This window comes from Dunckerocampus dactyliophorus, chromosome 20 (assembly GCF_027744805.1).
Source record: "Dunckerocampus dactyliophorus isolate RoL2022-P2 chromosome 20, RoL_Ddac_1.1, whole genome shotgun sequence".
In the NCBI taxonomy this organism is placed as follows: domain Eukaryota; kingdom Metazoa; phylum Chordata; class Actinopteri; order Syngnathiformes; family Syngnathidae; genus Dunckerocampus; species Dunckerocampus dactyliophorus.
The window spans coordinates 3,287,061-3,312,635 of record NC_072838.1 but is presented as its reverse complement, the minus strand read 5'-3'; the positions used below and the strand labels follow the sequence as shown (position 1 = coordinate 3,312,635).

The window sequence follows — 25,575 nt, the reverse complement described above, 5'->3', positions numbered from 1 at the left end:
ATGAAAAAAATCACGATCGATCTAACGAGCTAACATTGTTTAAAGAGGTAATCCATCGATTGAACCAATATTGACAATAAAGCACTGAATTGAAGCACGGCATGCTTTATGTGGATGTGTGCTTTTTTTGCATTTTGAACGATAAAGACTCGATAAAGTTCAGTCTGTGTCTGTGACGTCATCGTCTTCCGGGTATGTGGTGGTCATGGGAGTTGCAGTTGACCTGTGAAACACAGATGAGTAGCTATTTCTTCTTTTGGTCAATTAATTCACTTCATTCAGTATTCCTATTTAACTCATATGTCCTTATTTGAAACTCCTTTTCAGTGACATTTATGGGGACAATATGTAAAGTAAGCACGTTTGGATGCCTCTTGACGATAGTTTCCCGGTCCAGCAGCAGTGACGCTTAGTGACATCATCCAGCCTGGCGTGTCCAGGTCATAACATATGCTTACGTTGCAAGCAATAAATGGCACGCACTTGCTTGTGCTGGGGAGCAAGGAGAAGAGAGGAAAGGCTGGGAAGCCGTAATTTTTGTTGACCATTCGTGTTTTGTCACACATTTACACTCGTGTTTCTTATGTACACTAAGTCCCCAACTAACGAACACAATTGGTTCCAGACAACCGTTCTGATGTGGAATTGTTCTTAAGTAGGGGAAAAGGTAATATTAGCAATGATATAGGTACTACATGTACGTGTATACATATACAGTATATGTGTATTTATGTAAATATGAGTTTGGATGCAGTAGTAATAATAAACCAGGATAATTAATGAAAAAAACAATAATAAAAATGATATAATAATACGTAATGATAAATGTTATTTACCTTTGAAGAGGAGTGGTCGAGCATACGTTGTTGGTAGTGGAGGAGGAGTTATTGAAAAAAAGGACAAATGGTCGTCGTCGTTAGACTCTTCTAAAAGAGGTAGTGTTCTGTGGGTGGTGTAAAATTAAGCAGGCCTATTAACTCTTCATAAACTTTAATCACACGCTCTGTCTGGGTTGTATCATACAGCTACAATGTAGCTTTCTCTCTCCTCCTCCCCTCCTCTTGTTCTCCCGCTGTTGGTGCCATTAGCAGTGTCACAGTGCCCTCTGCTGGTCAAGCATGTAGCAGTATAAATATGGACTTATGAGGCAAAACACATGAAAATATAGACTAGTCGGCTTGTGTTCGTATCTCCAAAAGTTCGCACGTCGGATGTTCGTTATTAGGGGATTTAGTGTATTCTTCTTTTGCACTAGCACGTTTCCTTACACTGCTGCACACCGTCTGCCATCACTTCACATGCAAAGTATCTGTTTGCTCTCCCGGTTTGGTGTTATTATAAACCCACCATACCACAGTATCCTGTTCAGTGTCTCTGGTAAGCGCGTCGCCAAGACGGAGGACCCATCCCGACCCTCTCAGCGGCCAAAGGTACAAGGAAGCCTCATTACTTGCGAGTTGCTGCAGAGTTCTTTCAAATGGCTGCTCTGATCAGGAGGATTATCAGCACAAAAAAGCCCCTGCTGCAATCGGCAGGTGAGAATGTTTCAACATCTACTTGAAGACACCGTACCACATTCATTTGCTGAGGAATTGTCCCTCGTGTCCCTCACCTTTTGGTGCAAAGTGCAGCTTTGCATTGCCTTATTTCAAGTAAATCATTCATCATGGCAAGCTATACCACCCTCTGTTCATCCTCATTTTCTATTGCATTTTTAACTCCTTTTTTGTACTCACTTATCATTTATTCTAAAGTATGTCACCATTATTAATCATGTATAACTCATTCCCTGACAAAAAAACAACAGGAATCTAGGAAACCTCACCTGCACTGTGCAGTATCCAGGTATTTATGTCACAGGCACACTGGTTGAATTTTTGGCTAAAAAGTTACTGAATGGATTTAAAGTTATTGAATCGTTTCGGATCACATCGTTCTAAATGAACCAAAATCGTTCTTGAATCGTATTGGCAACCACCAATGGTGATACAAATCGAATCATTATTAAAACGAACCGTTACACCCCTAGTACCTATTATTTGGGCCCCCTGGCAGTCAAGGGACCTTGGAATTATCCTGACTTTTTTCCTTTTTAATGGCACCCCTGGCCAATAGCGCTCATCGTAAATAAATATAAAAATGTATAATTAATCCATGTGATCGGAATTGGCCGACTTCAGTCGTGGATGATCGGTACTGGCAGCATAAAACCCTGATCGGAGCATCCCTAATTTGGCTTTTTTGGCTTTTTCTAGTTACACTATGAATTTTTGCTGTATTTTTCCACTTTTGCTGGGTTTTTGTTTATTTTATTTCTGCAATGAGCCATGCTCCACAGATGGCCCCCGGGCCACACTTTGGACACCAACGCATTGTGGAGTTTTTTTTTTTTTTTTTTACAGCTTTCAGATGTGGATTGCATAGTGTTAAGGAGGTGGAGCTCCCTCCCGCTCGATTCTTCACCTTTGTTGATGGCTTGTATTTAATTACCATAAAACATGCACGATACAAGAAACACTTACAGTATATTACTTACTTGATAAACATGGCAAACACGTCTCTAAATTGTCAACACGGATCTCTTCTATGTATGAGAGGTGTGTTATGAAACGGAACCGGTAATCACAGGTGCTTGAAAGTGATGCAAATGCAATGAGCGTCAATAGAAGCGCTCTGTAATTAAGGGTGCAGACAAGTCCAAACATCTACGTGGATTGATCTGACAAATCTCTAAGTAAAATTGATCACAGCTTCAACAAGTAGCAAGCGGCTGTTTAACTCCCATGAAACAAACACCCACATGTCATTCGCTGACGCAGTGAACGCCAAGGTAGGCCGAATTGCAGGGTGTGCATGAAGTACTTAAGTGCGCTTCCAATAATGCCTCGTGCACTGTCACTTCCATATTACTGTATTTTCATTCATAGTAGCCTTGCCATAGTTCACAGTCTTCCTGGCTTCTGGCTGCCCTGTTTTCGCGATTCATCTTTTCTCCAAACAAGAAATATCGTCACGTTTTAATCTCATCACACGAGCTCTCGCGACACCCGTAATGTACACATGTGTATACGTGTGTGTGCCATTCACGAAGTGGCAGCAAACGCAGTGAGCACGCCTTCAAGAGCGATAGTCCTAAGAAGTGAGGTCAAAAGTAAGATGCACACTGCGGCGTGGCATGCCGTTAGGAAAAAGTCGGCGGCACACTCTGCATGCCTGTGTGTGTGTGTGTTTGTGTGTCATGCATCCAGGTGTGCAAGTGTGTCTTTACAATGTCATTTAGTCCTTTTTCCTCGTTGTCGGGGGGCAGAATCCGGTACAGTGAGGAATGATGGGATATGGTGTAAACCAAGGCAAAGTGGGTACATGTGTGTGACGTGCACGCCATGCAGCCGTACTGTACCTTGCTGTGCGGGTCTGCAAACATTCGAGTGAAGATCTCGCACAGCCTCTTCAGCTCCACGCGGCTGCACATGAAAAGAAGACAAGGTGAGGAACGTGAGGTGCAAAGACAATGCTCGTCTGTTGTGGTGTGGATGAGGGCCCACCTGAGGGTGCGCTGGTTCTTCAACAAGGCCTGGAGGCCCAACAGGCCCTCCTTCCTCTCAGACCAGTTGGCGCTGGCACAGCGATTCAGCACCTGGACAGGTATTTGGTGGATGAAGAGGCTTGTTCATGGATTTAGCCAAAGAAGAGTGTGAAAGAAGGGCGTGCAGCTGCTCTTGCTGACCTCCGCCACATCTTCCGTCTGCCGCATGTAGGTCGGGATGGATCCCCCGTTACGAGAGCTGTAGGATCTTTCTGAGCAGGCGCTGGAGGCGTCGCTGTTGGCGTCGTCATCTGAGTACATACTATAGTTTTCGTACCGCCGCCGTGCTGGCTTCTTCTGTCAGGGAAGCAAACGAGGATGTAGACCAGGGCAATTAGGCAGGATGTTTAAAACAAAACCAAAATAACCCTAATGAGCTACATCAGGTAGGCACGGATGGGGAAGATGGCGTGCATTTTGACCAATACATCCTTCCTTGTTAAATAAGGTTTAAAAACCCGAGATCGTGTCCCCCATTTTTGATGTTGTTTTCTTTTAATTTTCCAAATATTTCAACTTTCTGCTAGTAAATTTTCTTCTCGGAATTATGACTTTTATTCCCATAATATTTGTATTTTATTCCCGTAATATTACGCCTTTTTGACCAACCTAATTTTCCAAAAATTACAACTTTATTCTTTGTTTTGTTTGTTTCTCATAATATTACTCCTCAGCCTTCCTTTAAGGACTATTCAGGAGTTCTGGAGAGGAGCATCTGCCGAATAGTTGAATATCGGATTCAGGAGGAGCAGTGTAGTTTTGGTCCTGGTCGTGGAACTGTGGACCAGCTCTGTACTCTCAGCAGGGTCCCTGTGGGTGCACGGCAGTTTGCCCAACCAGTCTACATGTGTTTTGTGGACTTGGAGAAGGCGTTAGACCGTGTTCCTCAACGAATCCTGTTGGGAGTACTCTGGGAATATGGGGTACCGGTCAACATAATTCAGGCAGGACGTTCCCTGTATGACCAGTGTCAAGAGTTTGCTTCGCACCGATTCTGTTTTACTTTTTGCAAATGATGTGGTTCTGCTGGTTTCATCAAGCCGTAATGTTCAACTCTAGCTGGATCAGTTCGCAGCAGAGTGTGAAGCGGCTGGGCTGAGAATCCCCAAGTCCGAGTCCATGGGTCTCGCCTGGAAAAGAGTGGAGCGCCATCTCCGGGTTGGGAATGAAATCTTATCCCAAATGGAGGAGCTTAAGTACCTTGGGTCTTGTTCATGGGTGAGGGAAGGATGGAATGCGAGATCAACAGGCAAATTGGTGCGGCGTCTGCAGTATTGCAGAATCTGCATGGGTCCGTTGTGGTTAAGAGAGAGCTGAGCCGAAAGGCAAAGCACTTAATTGCCCGGTCGAGCTACGTTCCTACTCTCACCTATGGTCATGAGCTTTGAGAAGTGACCCAAAGGACAAGATTGTGGGTACAAGTGGCCGAAATGACTGGGCTCTCCCTTAGTGATAAGGTGAGAAGCTCTGTCATAGTAACTCGGGAGAAGAACTACTGCTCCTCCGCATTGAGAGGAGCCAGATGAGGTGGCTTGGGCATATGGTCATGATGCCTCCAGGACGCCTCCCTGGGGAGGTGTTCAAGGCACATCCAACCGGTAGAAGGCCTCGGGGAAGACCCACGACACGTTGGAGAGACAATGTCTCTTAACTGGCCTAGGAAAACCTCTGGATCTGCCAGGAGGAGCTGGATGAAGTATTCGGGGAGAGGTCTGGGCTTTCCTGCTTAGGCTGCTGTCCCAACAAACAACAACCCAACAAAATGACATTTTCCCCTCATTATATTACAAGTTTTTCCTCATAAAATTGCAACTTTTTGCTGTTTCTGATTTTTTTTTTAAAACTTTCTTCTAGTCAATGTTCTTCTCAGAATTATGACTTTATTCCCATATTTTTACTTTATTCCCATATTATGACTTTTTGACCAACCAAATTTTCTTTATTTTCTTTATTCTTGGATTTGTTTGTTTCTCATAAGACGATGACTTACGAATGGCATATTTTTTTCTTTAACATTTCAACTAAACTACTAAAATGAAATTTTTCCTCATAATATAAATGTATGCTCGTGAAATTACAACTTTTTTCCATTTCTGCTGTAATTTTTATTTTACATTTTTCCAACTATATTCAAATATCACGACTTTATTCCCATAATACACTAAGTCCCCAACTAACGAACACAATTGGTTCCAGACGACCGTTCTTATGTCGAATCATTCTTAAGTAGGGGAAAAGGTAATATTAGCAATGATATAGGTACTACATGTACGTGTATTCATATACAGTATATGTGTATGTATGTAAATATGAGTTTGGATGCTGTAGTAATATTAAACCAGGATAATTAATGAAAAAAACAATAAAAATGATATAATAATACGTAATGATAAATGTTATTTACCTTTGAAGAGGAGTGGTCGAGCATACGTTGTTGTGGTGGAGTTGGAGGAGGAGTTATTGAAAAAAAGGACAAATGGTCGTCATCGTTAGACTCTTCTAAAAGAGGTACTTGTAGTGTTCTGTGTGTGGTGTAGAATTAAGCAGGCCTATTAACTCTTCATAAACTTTAATCACACGCTCTGTCCGGGTTGTATAATTTAGCTTTCCATTTAGCTTTATCTCCCTAGCGTCTAACTCTTCCTCTGTTGGTCCCATTAACTCTAAGGCTGCATTAGCAGTGTCACAGTGCCCTCTACTGGTCAAGCATGTACAGTAGCAGTATAAATACTGATTGAGCGACTACAAGGCAAAATAAAATAAAATATACTGTAGACCAGTCGGCTTGTGTTCGTAAGTTGGGGACCTAGTGTATATTAACTTTATTCTTGTAACATATTTTTTTCTGAAAACACATTTTTCCAAAATTACAACTTTATTCATTGTTTTACTTGTTTTTCATGATATTGTAATTTAAAAAATGTCTCTTTAATATTTCAACTCCATGCTGCTAAAATATAACGTTATTCTCATAAAATTATACATTTTTTCTTCTTAAGATTATAACTTTTTTCTCTTAATATTTTGGCTTTGTTCTTGTAAAGTTACTGCTGATTTTTAAATTTTTGCTATTGTTTTTTTTTTTTTTAATGTTCAATTATATTTTTCGAATATACCGCAGGCCCCAAATGGCCCCTGGGCTGCACTTTGGACACCCCTGCCTCACGGGGAATTACTTTCAAGCACTTCTGGGTCAAAATGCACCAATGGTATTCTTCCAAGTGCTAAACAACACAAAACGAGGGTAAGATGTGGGGAAAACAGAGGCTGACCTTAGATCGCATGTCTCCCAAGAGCTGACAGCATTAAACAGAGGTAGAAGCAGGGTTAGTTTATGCACACACTCACGCACGCACGCACACACGCACCCTGCAGGAAGTGTGGCTAACACACATTGACACTTTTTTTTTTTTTTTTAATACCAGTGCATCTGCGAGAGCCTCTTCTACATCCGATCCGGTGTTGAGAACCCTCATGGCGCTGACGGAGGACGACAGGCGGCTGGACTGACCGATACCAAAAGCTGACCCTGCGGGTAGAACCAGACAGACGGACGTTAGAGGAGACGAAAGATGATGGACAACGAGGGGGTGAAACATGCTGTGGAAAAGAATAAAAAAAAAACAAAACAAAACACTAGGGAAGACTCCTGCTCATCAAAGAACACATACGAGTGTAAGTCCATGTTATGACTTGTTAGACGACATTTCAGGAGGAAAAATGGCTGAAACCACACAAAGAGGCCGCGCGGGCGTCCCCTGCTAGAATAGATGACGCTGCTCAGAACGGCGGCTTTAACATAACGGGGGGAAACATGCGATTCCACTGCAGGGGTCGGCATCCTGGAGCTAAATGTAGAAAATAAAGAAATAAATCAATCAAAATATGAAAAAAAAGGCAAAGGAACGACAGAAAAAGGTAGCGGCCCAACAATTAAAGGATGCAAGGCACTAAAAAGAGCAAAAATGAAGGCGGAGTGGTTGGGTGGGTGTTTGAGGTACGAAGAAGTAGATGTACTCAGCCTTCACCTGCAGCCCCAAAAGCGTCAGGTGTGTGGAGAGCTCCAGTGGAGCGAGAGTAGCTCCGTGTGGCTGCAACCGACATTAAGAGACAGACAGACAGACAGACACACACACAGTTTATGGCTAAACCACGGCGCTGCTCCATGGCAGGATGTGAGTGCAGACAGGAAAGGCCCAAAAAAAAAAACATGCAAGTGATTGGGATTCTCTCATTTCCTCAAATACATTTTCATAAGACGGCAAAAAAGGTCTAAAAAATGTCTACACTGCTATCATCACGCCATCATCATCATCTCTCCAGGGTGGTGGGGCTTTGGCTGCTACTCACCAAGGGGTGCGAAGGAGCGTACGGGGCTGGTGTCCCGGCTGCTTTCCCTGCTGGCCTCGCGGCTGCAGCCCTGACTCATACTGGGTCGAGGAATACGACTGCCCCGAGCTGACGCCAGCCGGGGAAACGAGGTGAGGGGCGGTGGGGAGGGGGTTTCGAGAGCCGCACCGCAGCAGAGGGAAAGACGAGGAGGCGGAGGAGAGGGAGCAGGAGGAAGAACATCGGTCGTGAGAAGAGCGACGTGGAGCGTGAAACAGAGAGCGAGACATAAAGAGAAAGGACAAACGTGAGAGGATACGTGAAAGGAGCAGGAAAGGACATGAATATGAAAAAGAATATGAGCACAGGTCAACTTGCATCAGGGGGCATCTTCCAGCTTGCGGGTGGAGGTCAAAGCACCAATTTTCAACATGGAGATCAACATCTATGTTCCTCCTTTTTGGCCACACCCATCCAAACAAGGCATGTTTTTGTGCCTTTTCCAGCAATGACTGTCTTCAGGCTTATGTGTAGCATTAACAGCGCGACCTTTGCTGCTTTGGCATGCACTTGACCACTTGCAAAGGCGTTTTTTCAAATGTGTGGACACCTAGCCTCGGTTGCAAACCAAATTCCTTTGTCTGATTAGGAAAAAACAAGGATGCTCCAATCGATAGGCCACCTATCAGTATCGGCCCATTTCCATGAAAAAGCACGCGATCGGCATATGCCAACAAATGCCTTTCAACGGCGATCACAAAACCAGACCACCTCTGTCTCGGACTATTGCAGCCGACAGCCTGTAAGTGATCATCCCCCGCCCCCTTTCCTTCACACTGCGCAGGCATGCCACACCCAAAACAAACATGTCTGCCATGTGCAACTTACATTCTGTTTGTGAGAGTGATATAAATGTTGCACCCTGCGAAACATGCCACAAAAACAACATCTCGCCAGTGTAGCACATAAAAAGTTTTCAATTAATACGGCATTTGAAGAACAAATACTTAACGAAGTATGGTGAGTTTTTGAGGCTCACAATGTGATCATCAGTCAAACGGCAGCTAATGTAGCCAAAACGCTGAACACTCGCCCGTATGTGTGTGAGAGTCAGAAGGCTAAAGCAAAAAAACAGAAAAATACAATAATTCATCAGACGACATGACCAGCCTCTCTCAGCGGTGGAAGACACCGGGCCCGACTGCGTGATACCTGGAAGCCCTGCTAGAGCTCCGCCAGACTATGTACTCTCACATCCAAAGTCTCGTGAAAGGAGTCGTCGCACCCTCTGCAAGTTTCACCAGTGATACATGTTCTCTTGAAAAAGTAAGTCAAACATGTTTTTGTCGAAAGGAAGGTGATTTGATGGTTCCATTTTTCATATCATATAGCCAATAGCAGGGGTGCAACCAGGAATTCTGGGCCCATGAAAAAAAAAAAGTCACTTTGGGTCCCCTCCCCTTTTTATTTTTTGTAATAATTACCAATTTTTTTGGGCCCCGGGCAGTCAGGGGAACTTGGAATTGTTCTAACTCTTCCACCTTATAAGGCACCCCTGGCCAATAGCACTCATAAATAAATAAAAACTCATGGATTATCAGTATCGGCAGCATAAAACCATGATGGGAGCATCCTGAGGACAATTCTTGAAATGCACCCCGACGTTGGCTGTGCTCACATTTAACAACTGTGGGATATTTCCACTCATCAGTCACAAAATGAGGACAAAGGAGCTTTCAATTTATTTAGCGGTGTCCGGAATCAGGCAGGAGGGCAGGGGTCTGCATTCGCAATCAAGTCCACGTCTTAATTGCACTCTTCATCACCTCAGCAGCACCCAGCCAATCAGGGTTAATCACAGCCTCTGTCAAGAGGGTGAAAACCACCCGTTGAAGCATAATTGGCCGGTCCCTTCCCTGCGAGAAGTTCATGGTCCACTGTGGGGGTCGTGTTAGTGCAGAGACGAAAGGACATCAGGCATGGCGTAAGGTTGGGATGCAGGAAAGATTGGAAGAATCACAAAGGGAGCGCAGACACTGAGGAGATTTGGAGTATTTGCGGGAGACATGGCGGGGGCGGTCTAGTCGGTCAGCAGGCAGGGCCTTACCTCCTCTGCTGGCGCCATTGTAGACAGAGCTAATGCTGGAGGGAGCTGGAGGACAGGATGCAGGGCAGGGGGGCAAGAGAAGGACAGGGAGCAGGAAGGTTGAGTTCCGAGGAGACACATTTCACGGAGAAACATGGTTGTGTTTGTGCTAACAGCGTCCGGAAGCAGCGTCCCGCTTCTCACCGACAGACAGACGAGTGGGCGAAGAGTCTCTGGAGCAGCCCTGGCTGCGAGGAATGCGGCTCCGCCTGCGGCCGTCCCCGGTGGTCCCCGCCAGCACCCGGTGGGCCCCGGAGCTCATGGTGCTCAGTGTCGTGGTGGTCAGCACACGGCCGGGTGAGCCGCTGCGACTGCCCGCTTAAGAGAGAGAGAATATAGACATAAATTCAGACTTCTGCTAACTAATCATCATCATCATCATCATCATAGCATTGTCCTGGTGACACCCAGTTTCCAAGCACCATCACGTGTGTGCAATCAGTTTCCTGCATCCTCGAGACCAAACGATGAGGACGAGTTATGCTAACAACAACAACACGCACACTAGTGTCTACATTTGTATGTTAACCACACAGAGCTAAGCTACACACATTAATGTGACATTCACAGGCATTTGATGGAGCTTGTGCGTACATAATACAGTCCTGATCAAAATGTAAAGGCCAGTTGAAAAATGTCAAGAATGTACATTTTGCACTGTTGGATCTTAAGGAGGTTCTAAGTAGAGCTTCAAAATGCAAAAAGAAGAAATGGGAGTGAGACAAAAAACATTTTGAGTAAGCAGTAAGCAAAGAATCATTTGAGTGAAATAGGCTAGTTATCAGCGGATCAAAAGTTGATCATAAGCCTTTAAAAGTCAAAATCTTGGCAAAAATGTGGATTGAATGTGATTTAGTGTCAGATATTCACACTGTCATGATCTCTTAATGGCAAAGGCAAAAAAAGCTTTCTCTCTTTGAACGCGGTGGGATTGTTGAGCTGCATAAAGCCCCGGTCACACCGCCCGAACTTTGCTATAGCGTCCCGGGAACAGTGAAAAAAATTCATCACCGCTCGTAACCGCGCACCACTGTTTAACAGAAGTTGGCCCCTGTTAAGGCAATGCCGTATATGCTCGGCCACCGCTGATGGTCCCTCCTACCAATTTTCCGCTACGGCAGAGTTAATCACCGCTCCAACAACGCCCAGTCAAAGTTTGGCGCCGCTAGACGGAAGTTTGGGCCTTGGGCCCGCTACGCCAACGCAGAAATCTTGAACGCTGCATCACTGCTGCTTCGCCAGCTTTGCCCGGGCGGTGATTAAACATTGCAAAAACTTAGTTGGAGCGGCTTAAGTGCTTTACGAGCGGACACGGGATTGCTGGAACGGTGTCAGGCGTTGAAGCAGCGATCCATTGCGGTGATGAACTTTGGTTTGCCGTTGGTATGGAGGTGTCGGAGGCAGAGCATAATTTCGCTATTAATACGGGGAGAAATGGGCCAGCAGCCCATTTGGAATATCCGTTGAGTGTAGACCTCAGTTATATCGAATTTGCTCAAAGTTACAGTAAAACTATACTACCATGGATATGACAAGCCGATGATGGAGCTGTGGAATGAGCCTTCCAGCACTTCATGAGTGTAGTGTTCGCAGACACATTATATTTATACTGCTACATGTTGACCAGTAGAAGGCACTGTGGGACTGCGAATGGGACCAACAGTTGTGTGAGTGTGCAGCTGTATGATGCATGCGAGCAGACCTGGCGATTAAAGTAATAAATAACTAGTAGGCTTGTTTATTCAACACCACCCACAGAACAATGAGGATGCCACCAGCCCGCATGCGTAGAACGCCGCTCGCGTCACCGCTAAACCAACGTTCGCTACCGTTAAATCAACACTAAAACAACGACGGCTTCAGCGGTGCACCGCTATGACAACGCCCGTATTTTCTTTTTTTTTTTCCCCCCCCATTTTGTGCGCGGTTATGAGCGGTGATGATTTTTTTCACCGCTCGGGGGATGCTACAGCCAAGTTCGTGCGGTGTGACCGTCGCTCCATTGCTGCTGAGGTTGGACACAGTAAGTCATTTCAAACTTCAAACATTTCAAACCCGAAAAAATGTCATTGGCCCTGAGCTGGAAAATCACATTGGCTGTCCGTCAAGACAGGGGACCATCCTCAGCCCAAATGAAGGTTGTTACTGGTGCTGAGGAGTGCAGCCCAATAACCATCAGACGCCTTCTGCCAGAGAAGGCTTTTAAGAAGGAAAAATCTTTAAAGGCCTTGTCTCCTTCAACGCCACAAAATTGGCTGTTTGGAATTTGCAGCAGAGCACCAAACATTGGACATTAAAAGGTGGAGGAAAGTTTTATTTTCTCTTGACGGTCCTGATTGCTTCCAACGTTACTGGCATGACAAGGAGATCCCATCTGAGATGTTTTCCACACGGCACAGTGGAGGGGTGCCATCATGATCCTTCAGTGGAACAATGGAGCTTCAGGTTGTGCAGGGGCGTGAAACGGCAGACAGCTATGTGGAGATGTTGCAGGGGGCATCCCTCATGACTGAAGGCCCTCGTTTGTGTGGTAATGACTGACTTTTTCAACAGGACAACGCTGCACTTCAGAAAGCACTTCTTCCAGAGGAGTGAGCTCACTCTTTTGTACCATCTTGAATGTTCCCCTCATCTGAATCCAATGGAGAACATTTGGGGATGGATGGCAAGGGAAGTTTATAAAAATGGACATCAGTTCCAGACAGTGGATGCCCTCCATGAAGCCATCTTCACCACCTGGAGCAACATTCCCACTCGCCTCCTGGAAACACTGGCATCAAGCATGCCCAAACCCATTTTTCAGCTTAACAATAGCACAGCTACTCATTACTCACTCCTTTTTTTCAACATTTTATTTCTATTTCAGGGGGGGTATCAGGGCTTTTTGAGCTATGTTCTTAAACTTTTGATCAGCTGATGAACAGCCTCTTTGATTTTAATGCTTGCTTGCAATAAATTGCTTTTTTGTCTCACTCCCATTTCTTCTCTGTATTTTGAAGCTCTTAGAACCTCCTTAAGGTCCAACAGTGCAAAATGTACATTCTTGCAATTTTCCCATCTGGTCTTAAAATCTTGATCAGGAGTGTACATAGTAGTTAATGCTTGGTTGTAGATGACCTCCAGGTATCCCCCTGGGCATTTATGAGTGTATATGCAGCATAAGAGCAAAATATGTCCATGTCGCCATTTTTCCAACCCAGACTGGGACACCTTTAAAGTGCAGCAACAGGAGGCTCTCAAAGCAGTGCAGCCCAAACACAACAAAAAACACCAGTGTGCTCCTACAAGCACCCTGCATGCATTAGCCAGGGTGGGCGGAGCTTGAAGTGACCACCGCTGTTTGAGTGAGGGAGGGGTGGGTTTGGTGGAGGAGTCAAAAGAACACAAGTTCAGGCCACCAAGAAAGAAGGAAACAAACTTGAAAAATAAAAAGGAGCATTGGACTCTTACCACCGGCGGGGTTAGCAGACTGCGATCCTGAGCCATGGAGCCCAGTGAGAGCACAGGCGGGGTGGGGGGAGGGGAAGGAACAGCAGATTAAACTACTTCAATTATGAGATGTAAGGCAGAAAAAGCGCTATGGCGGGGACCAGAACATAAGGGGGTTTGCCACTGAGCCACTTATGGGTTTAATCATCACAAGAAGGCGACACTGAGCAATGACTGAGCTGCGGATGGACGCCTGGGGAAGCAGTGCATGTTGAGACATGGCAGCGTACGTATGAAGCCAAGCCGGAACACAATGAGGAAAAAAATAACACTCCACAGAAACTCCACAAAAGGTTCAATGGAGGCAACTGGACTGTGAAAATGTTAGGTGTGGAGTTTTCCTATTTATGTCCCTGGTGGGTGGTCCCAACAGGGTTACTGTAGGCGGCATGAGTGGGGAACGAGCGTCCTTCATAACAATAGGTCGTTTGTCTGCCTGGTGGCAAAAGAAGTGGCAATGAGACAATCTTTGGGGGAAGATATGTCGGGACAACAGGTGATGGCTCACACCTCCTCTTCTGTTTGGCCTCTTTCACTCCTCTTTCAAACCAGCGCACAGTCACGTCCAAATTCCAAATAGGTAGAACCTATCCTCAAAGGAATGGACCACAATAACAATGATGACCACCCAATTGTGACATTATGACCACCCCCTGGGGACACACCCACCAAGGACGCAAATAGGGAGACGTCACACCTAAAATTTTACGGAATGGAAGAAGACTTTTGGACAAAAGGCGAAACATCTTCCACAGAGAAGAAGAGTCCAGTTGCCGGGATTCAACCCTTACAATATCCACTCTCCGACATGCGTGTGCATTTCTTTCAAAGCCTCTGATCTGCCTTTTCCCTCTGCTTTTCACGTTTTTGTCATCGAAATGCAAAAGCTGCTGCCTTCTCCTGCAGCACACCGTCGCCGCATGAAGTGAAGCGGGATTAAGTATCGACTGTAGGCACTTTAATTGTCAATCGGGCTTGTTGTTCGGTTACCTGGAAAGTGTTTGTAATCGTTTGGGTCCGCACAAAATGAGACAAAATGCTAAATCACACCGACCCCGGTGATGAAACACAGCATGCAGAGGAAAAACACAGTGGAACATCTGAAATGGGAATGCTGCCAAGTCGGATAAGTTGGAACGGATGTAATATTTTCGAGGGAAATATGGCTCGTGTGTGAGCTCAGCAGAGACTTAAACGTCTCCTCGCCTGTAAAGTTTTCATTGACCCTGGAGCAATTTTTCTACCTTCAATATTTCGAACAGGATAAATTGCTCCAAAACCCAAAGCAGTAAGACTCCAGCGTCATCATTCAAAGCAGTGTGTTTTACCATGGTTAACTGAGCCTAATTTCCACTACTTTTTTCTCTCAAGCTTTGAACCCTGCAGCTTATACTGTCATGCGGCTAATTTGTGGTTGCGTTCTGGCACTAATCTGCGATACCATGATTTAGTTTCTGATCAGATACTGAGTAAAACTAGTATCAGCCATACTGGTTTGCAAATTCATCTGTGTCAGCTAAAGTACATTTTCAAAAGCAGTGTATTCCATATCACAGCAGGAAGAATACAATACATTTAATTCAGTTATTGATTACATAATTAATTTACATAAATTATTAATTGAAATAAATTGATAATTTCATAATTAATGTAAGTTATTTATTTTACAAGCTAATATACAACAACATAAAAAGAAAGACAAAAACATAAACATGTGTGAAAATTGTATTTTAACACAATAAAAAAAATAAATAAGTAAAACAATAAAACCATGAAAATAAATAAGTAATTACTACTTAAAGAATAAAACTTTAGTCCCAATTCACAGGGTTCCATTTACGATCAGTCAACGTTTGAACATAAAGGTTACCTCAAATGACTCAAGCATCGAAAGTATCGATATTTTGATTTTAGAATCGATTTCAGCATTTGTCTGCCATGCAAATTGGCTTCACGATACACCTTCATCAGTCATCATTAAAAGGAGACCCATCCTATGTTTACTATTTTTCAGATATATTGCCATTGTTCACTCGCAACACAATCCAGGTTTAATGAAAATGACGTGCTTTCAGAGAAAAATGACTTTTCTTGTGCGGTCAACTTATACTTACATTTAACATTTTAAAATATGGTTAACTTCTTGCTTCACACTCAAAAATGTTGAAACGCTACTTAAAACATGGTCTCGCTTGTACAGTTATTTCAAGTTTTATAACAATGTTTGACTCTGGAACAAATTATTTTGTACATATTCAACCTCAGAGGTTCCACTGTCTTTGAATACAGACAAATAAAAACACTTCTCTTTGCACAAAAAAAACAAACACCTGACTCAAAGATGAGAGCAATAGCATGTGGGCCACCATTCCCACAGTGAAACACAGAACACACACACGCAAGCACGCACGCACACGAACGTTCACAAATCTGACACACTCCCAAAGAATACCTGGTGTGCAATCTGATTCTTCGGAACCTGAAGGCACAAAAACACGGAGCTTATCGATGCCGTAAAGGGAACAAGAAACAGAAACCCCACAAGAACCACTCTTACGCTCTCAAACACGCACACACACACAGTCGCTGCTGGTGAGTACACACTGTCTTACATACGTTGTGACTGGGAGACCATCTTGGTGCGACTCCGCCCTCTGGAATCTACCTGGTTGGACATGCTGCTGGGGGTCGACAGGGGCTGCTTGGTGCGCACGCGGCCTGTGGATGGAGGGGAGGCAAGTCAGTGCACACGCACACAAAAACCCTACCAAAACATACACAACTACACAAAGCCCACAAAGACTAGAGCACTAAAACCACAGCAGCGACACCAACGCTGGACAAAACTTAACGGAAGTCATAAGGAGTCTCAGTGAGGACATTTTGACTCAGTGTGCAATTAGGGCGCCAGGTTAAAACACTCATCGAAGAGGGCCAAAGAATCGAGGTTAGAAAACACACGTTCTGTCATGTTAAAGACATATTAAAAGGTATGCAATAAATGAAGCATTCCAGCCCTAACTGCAGACCATTTGCCCTGCATCCTACAACAAAAGCCCATGTGAAGCCATTCCTGTCAAAATACAAAGCGACAAAGACATAATGGATGTTGATTACCAACTACCACTAACGTGTCCTCCCCCTGATAATTGTCTGACCTGCTTCCTTAAGGACGGACAGCGGGAGCAGGATGGAAATATCACCTTTCATGTCTAACATTTAACCGCTGGATGATACATAGGCCCATCATTCATTGCATCAGTGCTTCCCTTACTTTAAATGTATTTGTGGTGGGGGCGCCGCCTGTTTGCCCTTGCTCATAAACACACTGGAACACCAGAGAGTAGGAAGACAGAGCAAGAGGGATCAGTGTGGACAACTTGACAAATAACTGACATGAAAAGCAAATACAGACATCCCTCGCCGCATTGCGGATCGAATTTCACGGCTTCACTATCACGGATTTTCAAACATAGATAATTAATTATGCTGTTTTGTGGTTTGATTCGGCCTATCATTAGTAAATAAAAAAAAGCATATTAAAGAGATAACGTTTTCAGCCTAAATTATGTATTGTAAAAAAAAAAGTAAAAAATTTTTAAAAAGTAAAAAAAAAAAAAAAAAAAAAAAAAAATTATGTCTTGTCAAGCATAAAAATGGCAAAATGAACAAAAATACAAATATATGCCATTAACGCCACCATTCAACTTGTAAATGTAATATTTCCATTGGTCAATAGGAGTCAGTAAACATAGTAATCAAAATGACAACAGAAACTACTGTCTGTCTCCGTAATCCAGCTACAACGCAACTCTGAACCCCTGACATCAATTCCTGTCCTCCACACCTTTTTTATTTGACCCAGTGTTGCCTTTTATGTTGCTACCGCTTTTGAACAAATGCGGCATCGTGTTAATGGGCTCACTGTGATCATTCATATTTCCACACGGGGCCTGTGGCATTTGGATCACTGCGGCATCTTTTTCCCTCCTTACTTCAACTACGTTACCTTGCATTGCTCTAACAAGGCTCTACCGAAGCACAGAGTGAAGCCTCTTCCTGCCTGTTTGGAGGCGAGAAACGAGGAAAACAGACATGCATGCACATGGCAATATCTGGAGGCCTGCAAAATTATCGAGTTCATTTATCGTGAAATTAATTCATTCATTTCAGACCGTTTTTTTTTTCTGAACGAGAAATCTTGTCACATTTTAATATCACGATATCTTGTGAACTCCACTAGTGACTATATGTTGGGTACCGGTAAGTGTGTTTGGTAATGTCTAGATGGCTCTAATAATTTTAACAAACGTAGTTATTCGATCGTAAACAGGCTTTATATGCCAACTACAAAAGAAGGAATCAAGATTGGATCTGGAACCAATTAACCGCAATAAATGAGGTATTACTGTATTGCTCTTCTTGACGAGCAGTAGGCACTGCTGTGGGCCCCTCCCCCATTTCAAGGCATTCCCAGGCAGCTTCCGGTTTTGACATTAAAAAAACACACAAAAGTGACAGAATAAAGTTAATTTGTCGTTTTTTCCTTGTCATGTCTTTTACTTTTTGCAAATGCTTCATTGCCAATTATGCAAATTCGTTCAGAAAATGAATTCCATCATCGTAACACACCACTGCCACAAATAGATTGCAGTCCTGCGGGAAACACTGTGCATTCTATTGTAATAAGGCATTTCAACACAATGAGTCAGCACAGCACCATGATGATGAGCTTTAGATATGTAAAACCATTGAGCCATGGTGAAATGAATCAGGATGTAATGTGATAAATTGACAGCAGGGGGCGCTGTGACCACACAGCGCAGCAGGGGGAGTTAAAAGTGGGTGAGGTCAAGAAGGAGAGAGGGAAAGAGGAGACTGGAGGGAAAGGAGGGAGGAGGCTGGCGACGGCGAAGCAGAGTGAGATGATCTTACCATCCGTTTTATCAGAGGCATCATCTTTAGGGGCGAGGTGGAGGAGGATGGGAAGGAAACAAAACGATTGAAAGGAGGAAAAAGGAACCAAGGGAAGGGAAGGAGTGAAGGCAAAAATAATGACAATGAAAGAAGAGAAAGGAGAAGAGTGTGTGTTAGTATCTGTTCTGCAGAGACATTCCACTAATTACACACCATGCACCTTCACCACATTTACCATTGGCAAGCAAAGCGCAGGCATCAGGAACATGGAAAAAATAATGACGAGAGCGTGTGTGTTTTACTGCCTAAAAGACTCAAAACTGGCATCTGTCACACACTGCTCTCTGATTGGTCCGACCACCGCGTGACTGACAGGGCCCTTACCCAGTGAGGAGTAGGACCCAGGGGGCATGCGAGCCGTTCCCTTGGCCTGCCCGACGTGCCGCTGCTTAGCGACCGCGGCGGCGTTTACGTCCACGTCGCTACGGGAACGCTGCAGGGAGGCGGACGGCGCCCCGCCCTTTGAACCCGTGAGGACTGATGGGATAGGAGGGGTGTGTTGGAGAAGAGGGTGGGGGGTCGGGGGGGGTGATGAAGGGATATATACACTTCACATAACACATGCAGGCAAACACACTACACAGTTGGATCAACAACAGAGCAGGTGTGTAACGTAAATAAAATCAAATAGGCTGTATGGACACAGGCAAATGTAATCAAGCATGACAGGAGAGGATGATGTGCTTCATGACGTCCTTGGAGTGTGCGCCCGACTCACCTCGACCCGGAGCTGCTGACCACTTTGACGACAGAGGCCGACTGGCAAGAGCAGAGAGCGTGTCATTTTACCCCCGCATCAGCGGCAAAATGCGAGGCAGGAGCGGCTTACTTGAGGCTCTCCTGCGAGGACGACGACGACCGGTCGCTCTGAGGAAGCGAGGCCACGCTGCCCGAGCTTTTCAGGCAGGACTGAAGCGTCCTCTGGTAGGACGACTCCAGGGAGTTGTACAGGGCATCTGCCTCAGCGGGAAAGTGGTTCCTCAAGCCCCAGTAAGCTCTGGTGGAAGTAGGTTGACACAAAACAATACAAAAAAAAGAAAAGAAGAAGTGGACAAGAAAAATGTCAGGAGGTGACGGAAAATTTATTTTTCATTTTTCAGAGCTGGTTTTGAGTGAGGCTTACTTGCGTGCTTCCACTCTCGCCTCAGAGTCTGCATCTCGAATCCCCTTCTTGATGCTGTCCACCAAAACTGCTGTGTGCCTGGGAGGGAGAGGTGATTCATTGCTACCCTGCTGGTCTGCCACTTTGATACATGAAAGATGCTAACAGCAAACCAGTGTCGGTCCAACTATCTGAACAAAACATCTTTGCTTTGTGTTATAGCTGTTGTATATATATTTGTGTGTGTTTAGTTAATTTAAATATGGTTGTATTATAGTTAAGAATATGGTAGTGTTGTGCAATAGATGTGATAGTTATGTGAAATGACATGTTTGAACGACAGGTGTCGCTAATTCGCAAGGTTGTACAGAGCGTAGAAGAAGTAGTTCAGGAAGTCAGAACAAGAAACCCGAAAAAGTGTTACAGACGCATGTTGAACGTATGTTGTGTTACGAAGTAAAGAAAAACCAAGAAACGACACTTCTGACGTCAACTTCATTCTGTGACTAGCAACGAAGTTACAGCTAAGTTACCACAATAGCTCAATTAGTGAAAAAAGTCAGTCATAGAAGTTTTGTGTTATTGGTCATTAGGGGTGTCACGAGTACGGTTGGGCATCATTTGAGTTTGAACGATTCTGGTTCAGATTCTGATTCAGATTCCTCGTTTAGATTCCAGTCCCTAACCATTCTCAATTCCAATGCTTTTAAAATGCATGGTCATAAAGGTTTGAGGGCGCTAACCTTTTTGGATGAATGGAATTTTTAATGACATGAACTTTTTATCAACTTGCAATGAGCCAAGTTCCACAGATTCCACACTTTGGAAAGCCATGCATGTTTCAGCAGAAAGGAAGGTGCTGCCAGGCAAAGGAGGAGTGTTTCTGCCTCACAATCAGAGGTGGAGATCCTGCACGGTGGATACTTCACCTATGTCGACTGCTTGTATTTAATTACTGAATAAACGCATGATGCAAGAAACACTTCCTGCCTTTCACCTTTGATGCGCACCACTACTTGTTAAATATAGCGACTATGCCGCAAAATTGTCAACACGATTGTCTCCTCTACGTATGAGGTGTGTTATGAAGCGGCGTTATGGTCGCCACATTACGCCTTCATGTCGGACAAACACTCCAGAGGTCATTAGTGTGGAGTGGAGGGCGCCACCTGCTGTGGCCGCCATGGTGCACTGTAGTCGGACACCCGCTCAGAGCACACCGGGTGCTGCCATTATTAATGTTGACGATGATTAACAGTAGCGGTGATTAAGGGTGCAGCCATGTCTGAACAGCTACAAACGGTCTTTGGGCCGCACTTTGGACAGCCACGGGTTGAGCAGGTGAAGCAATGTCAATTATGTGAGCAACCACAACCCTCATAAACTATATAGCTTGTTAACTTCCCAGGTAGCGAGCAAATGATGGTTACTAAAGAGAGAAGGAGACTGTTTTTGCAGCTGGAACAAATTAAAGCTTTACACACACTTTTATCGCAAATGTTGATTCAAAATCAGAAGAGAAGGCGTTCGAATGGAACGATTTGTTGCTTTTTTTATCATTTTATTTATATTGTTGAAGTATTTAAGTACTATTTTGTTTAACTTGCATGTCATGAAATGCAGTAAAAACAAACAAAATGCGTATGATTTAGTGCCGGCTTGGGCACTGTTTAAGCACTGGCACTAGTGATGCTCACATAGGTTTTTTTTATGCTGCCAATTCCGATACAGATCATTCATGAGTGAGCTCTGACGATGGATTAACTTTACAGTTTTCAATTTATTTATGATGAGCGCTATTGGCCAGCCTGCCGTGAAGACAATTCCAAGGGCTCCTGGCAAATAAGTAATTATTAAATATTGACTTTTCAGCAGATTGTCTTTTTCTTTTTTTTTTTTTACCTTTATTTGTGTGAAACGATTTTTGTACTAGATTGGGAAGACCTGGATTCGATTCTCCCTTGGGCATTTCTGTGTGGAGTTTGCATGTTCTCCCCGTGCATGCGTGGGTTTTCTCCGGGTACTCCGGTTTCCTCCCACATTCCAAAACATGCATGTTAGGTAATTGGAGACTCTAAATTGTCCATAGGTATGAATGTGAGTGTGAATGGTTGTTTGTCTATATGTGCCCTGCCGTTGGCTGGCCACCAGTCCAGGGTGGACCCCGCCTGTCGCCCCAAGTCAGCTGGGATAGGCTCCAGCATGCCCCCGCGACCCTAATGAGGAGAAGCGGCACAGAAAATGGATGGATGGATTTTTGTACTATTTAATTTGATGCACGTTTTGGAGAAAAAAAAAAGAATAAATTGAGTGTCCAGGTTGCAGGGGGGGTGTCCGACTTTCATCACTATTAAAGCTGTCAACTATTTGTGTTTTATTTATGACTGGCAACATTTCAATTGTACACTACAGTGTTCCCTCGCTCGCTCCATCGCGATTCACCTTCCACGGATTCGCTGTTTTGCGGATTTGTTTTAGTGCAATTTCTGTGCTTTTTTTTCTTTTTTTACAGCATATTAATGCTGTATTAGTTCCTTGTCGGAACTTCAGTGTTGTAGTTCTGTGCTTTAAGCTGCGGTGTCTCTCTACACTGCAAAAAAGGGCTGGCTAAATATAAGATAAAAAGACTAGATTTTTGGAAAAAAATACTAAAAACTAGTGAAATTATCTGTCCATACAGCAAGTCAATTTTACTTGGTAAGAAATCCTAAATTAACATTTCTATATCTAAAAATAAGCAGGACCTTTAAGCTGGAAATACTTATTTTTAGAATAAAACACAACCTATAAAAAGTCAAATGTTCCTAAAATAATATGGACATGTTTTTACGTGAAAATGACCTAACACTTAGTAGTAGGCACCCTTCTGTCTAAAGGTGTAGTGTCTTGCCCCCGGGGGCACGACAGTGACTGTGTGGAGGGAGCGAGGCTCAAACCACCAACCTTCCAGTTTCTGAATGACCTGCTCTGCCTCCCGAGTCACGGCCACCCAACCTAGCACCCACTCGTTTAAAGTAATAAAGCAGTAAATTAGGAGAATGAAATGACATATTAGTGCAAAATGAATAAACTGCATCCTGAAACGCGCTGATTTGAAATAAGCCCAAATTAATCTTACAAATAGGCCAAAAAGTATTTTCAAAAAAAGTCTACCTTGTTCCACGAATATATATCTTAACTCATGCTACTAAAAATCACAACAAGTGCGAATGTCATAATATCAATATTTATTTTCTTTAACGAGGACACCAAGCTCTACAAAATCTGTAATTTAGTCATTCGTCTGCATTGATCATCCAAAATTGTTGACAGTTTACCATTACCTTTCTGCTTAATCAACTAAATGTTAAAACATTGTTGTTTAGCAGTTCTTAAATTAAGCATCCAGGATGTTGTGGAATCTTTAAACAATATTTTATTTGTTTGGAAAAACAAAATAACTTATTTCAAAAGTTATTTGCTCAACTGTAACATTTTTGAACTAAACTAGACAAAAAGTAATCCCTCATTCTAAAATTAAGATGATTGTATAAACTCAATGACTTTGAAGGAAAGAGGTTGCCATATGTTTGTATTGATTTTGACATTTTCACAAATCTGCTACAACACGCGTCAACATAAACGCAGCGTTCTTTCAACGAAAAGAGCTCTTTGGGTATTAAATTTTATGTCCACATCGAGTGGGCACTTTTTAGTAATAACAACACAGTGGACCAGGACTTGACGAGTTGGTCGACTTTGACGGGTTGTTGAGATTAACGAGTGTTGTTGAGATTAACGAGTTCCACTCTAGATCTTATTAAAAATGAATTACAGTTGTCCCTCGCCACCATGTGGTTCAAATTTTTGGGATTCACTCTATCACGTTTTTTCAAAATATATCAATAGATAATAGCTGTTTTGTGGTTGACTACAGTCTATTATTAATCAAAAAATATGCATGTTGAAGCCATTTACTTAACTCTGCTGCACCATTAGCTATCTGCTAACCTGCAAAACAGCGGCATGTACTACGTAACGCGTTGTTAATGAATCGATTGGCTGCGAAAGTAAATACGTGCAAACAGGATCTTATCATTGGCTGGACAGTGTTCATCATTGTGTTGTTACCGCTTGTTGTTCCCTGTCACTGAGTTGCATTGCAACACAATAAATTGTTATGTGTTTATTTAATTTACAGTTCAGGATAGATTTTATTTTGTGCGCTGCCTGGATGTGCTGAGAACGCGAGAGCAGTGGTGATTGCAAATGCGCCGCAGCTTAGACGGAACATTGCTCTCCCAATGTTAACGTGTGTGAGTCTGTATTATGTCTTATTTTCTAAAATTATGTCTACTAGATCGGGGGATAGGAGTGTAAGCGGTGTTATTTTATGTCTAGAAGGCTCTAATAATGTTAAAAAGTGTATTTGGAAAGGTGAAACCAATCATCCGCAATAAACGAGGGATTGCCGTATTTTTATTTTATTTTAAATTGTATTTTTAAATGGCCCCCTGGCCACACTTTGGAGAATCTCTCCTGTAGGCAATAATGGCCACAGGTCCTTATTCTTTGGCCTGCTTGGAAAAGTGATTAGGCGTGTTCCTCACCTCTCCAGAGAATGGGTCTGCCACTCCTGTAGTAGGAGGTCCAAGAAGTCATAACAGCGCCTGGAGAAGACACATTTATTGTTTGAATGGTGATGTCAGCAGCACAATCACCAGCAGCTTCATTCTCGTGGTTGTACTCACCTTCTGACAGCCACAGACTTGGAGGTACAGTTACTGGTTATCAAGGGGATGAGTCGCGGGACGTGCGTGTGCTAAAAAAAAGAAGATAAGCTTGAAATGTAACGTCACTGATGATGTATCGCACAAGACATGCTATGGATTTCCGCATTTATTCCAATATGTAAACAACTATACATCCAATGGGGGATCCAAGTTTCAATCGTACCCGTATGATGATGCGGATAGCAGACACACCAGAGGTGGCCATGACTTTGGCACAGTTGGGGATGAGGTTGAAGAGAACGGGCACGATGGCTTCGGCCCCGTGGTCAAACTTGTTCCCCAACACAGAAGAAAGATGGCTGCACGGAAGGACGCAGAGGCACTAAGAATCAAACAACTGAAGAGATCACACACGTCTGTCTGCGGCACTCACGCCACGGTGATGCAGGCCTCTCTGACCACTTGGGACCGCAGGTCTTTCGCGGAAAGCTTGAAGGCTCCATCCAGGAGGCGAAGGTGCTGGTAGAAGCAGTCGTAGGTGGCGGCGCCAGCCACCAGCAGGGAGCGGATCTTCTTCAACTGGAACAAGACGCGGAACATTCACCCACAACGCTTGGAGAAACAGTCGAGGACGAGTGCCACTCACGGCATTGGCTCGCTGGTCCCAGTCATGTTTGTCATCGGAGCAGATCTCCCTGATCTTGTTCAGGTTGTCCTCGAGATCCCTCGACGAGTAGATCTGTGGGAGAGATGAAAAGAGTCGGTGAAAAAACACTAAGGACAAAAACAGCATGAGCGGCTGATATTAAAAAGAAGTCTACCTGGACAGTGGGGACGTCCGTGAAGGCTTTGACAAAGTCGTCTTCATCCACGGCTCCCGCACTTTCCTTGGACCCTGGAATGTCATAGCAGACTGTGCGTTAATGCTGGTACATGTGTGCGTTAAGGCAGGGGTTCTCAAATGGTCTCAACCTGGGACCCACATTTGCCAATGGTCAGCAAGTCACGACCCACTTTCATTTAAGTAATTTTTATTTTTTTTTATTTGTTTCTACACTTTGATTTAAGTCATTTTTTATTTGTTTGTTTTTTTCCTTTTATTTATTTGTTATTATTTTTTACACTTAAGTCATTTTTATTTTTTCATTTTACACTTTTGTCATTTTTATTTGCATTTTTTTGCACTTTAATTTGCATTTATTTCTATAATTTTACGCCTTTAAGTCATTTTTAT

General features: G+C 43.7%; 1 protein-coding gene across 15 annotated transcripts in view; it reads right to left on the bottom strand.

The window, feature by feature from the left end:
• clasp2 (cytoplasmic linker associated protein 2) overlaps positions 1-25,575 on the bottom strand; it is a 78,016-nt gene that overhangs the window by 15,821 nt on the left and 36,620 nt on the right. For 2 of the 15 annotated variants that reach the window (XM_054763914.1, XM_054763923.1), the window contains 20 exons: positions 25,163-25,236; positions 24,988-25,080; positions 24,775-24,920; positions 24,565-24,700; positions 24,360-24,430; positions 24,219-24,278; positions 19,651-19,728; positions 19,357-19,524; positions 19,246-19,286; positions 18,852-19,004; positions 18,486-18,509; positions 16,167-16,268; positions 10,206-10,379; positions 7,937-8,044; positions 7,615-7,677; positions 7,009-7,115; positions 6,859-6,882; positions 3,728-3,883; positions 3,546-3,637; positions 3,401-3,464 (listed from right to left, as the gene is read on the bottom strand). In XM_054763914.1, the coding sequence (XP_054619889.1) occupies positions 3,401-3,464; positions 3,546-3,637; positions 3,728-3,883; positions 6,859-6,882; positions 7,009-7,115; positions 7,615-7,677; positions 7,937-8,044; positions 10,206-10,379; positions 16,167-16,268; positions 18,486-18,509; positions 18,852-19,004; positions 19,246-19,286; positions 19,357-19,524; positions 19,651-19,728; positions 24,219-24,278; positions 24,360-24,430; positions 24,565-24,700; positions 24,775-24,920; positions 24,988-25,080; positions 25,163-25,236 (1,934 nt within the window). Of the gene's footprint in view, positions 1-3,400; positions 3,465-3,545; positions 3,638-3,727; positions 3,884-6,858; positions 6,883-7,008; positions 7,116-7,614; positions 7,678-7,936; positions 8,045-10,022; positions 10,068-10,175; positions 10,380-13,511; positions 13,539-16,002; positions 16,030-16,166; positions 16,269-18,485; positions 18,510-18,851; positions 19,005-19,245; positions 19,287-19,356; positions 19,525-19,650; positions 19,729-24,218; positions 24,279-24,359; positions 24,431-24,564; positions 24,701-24,774; positions 24,921-24,987; positions 25,081-25,162; positions 25,237-25,575 lie in introns of all 15 variants that reach the window. The other 13 variants (XM_054763917.1, XM_054763924.1, XM_054763919.1 and 10 more) reach the window with 10 other exon arrangements.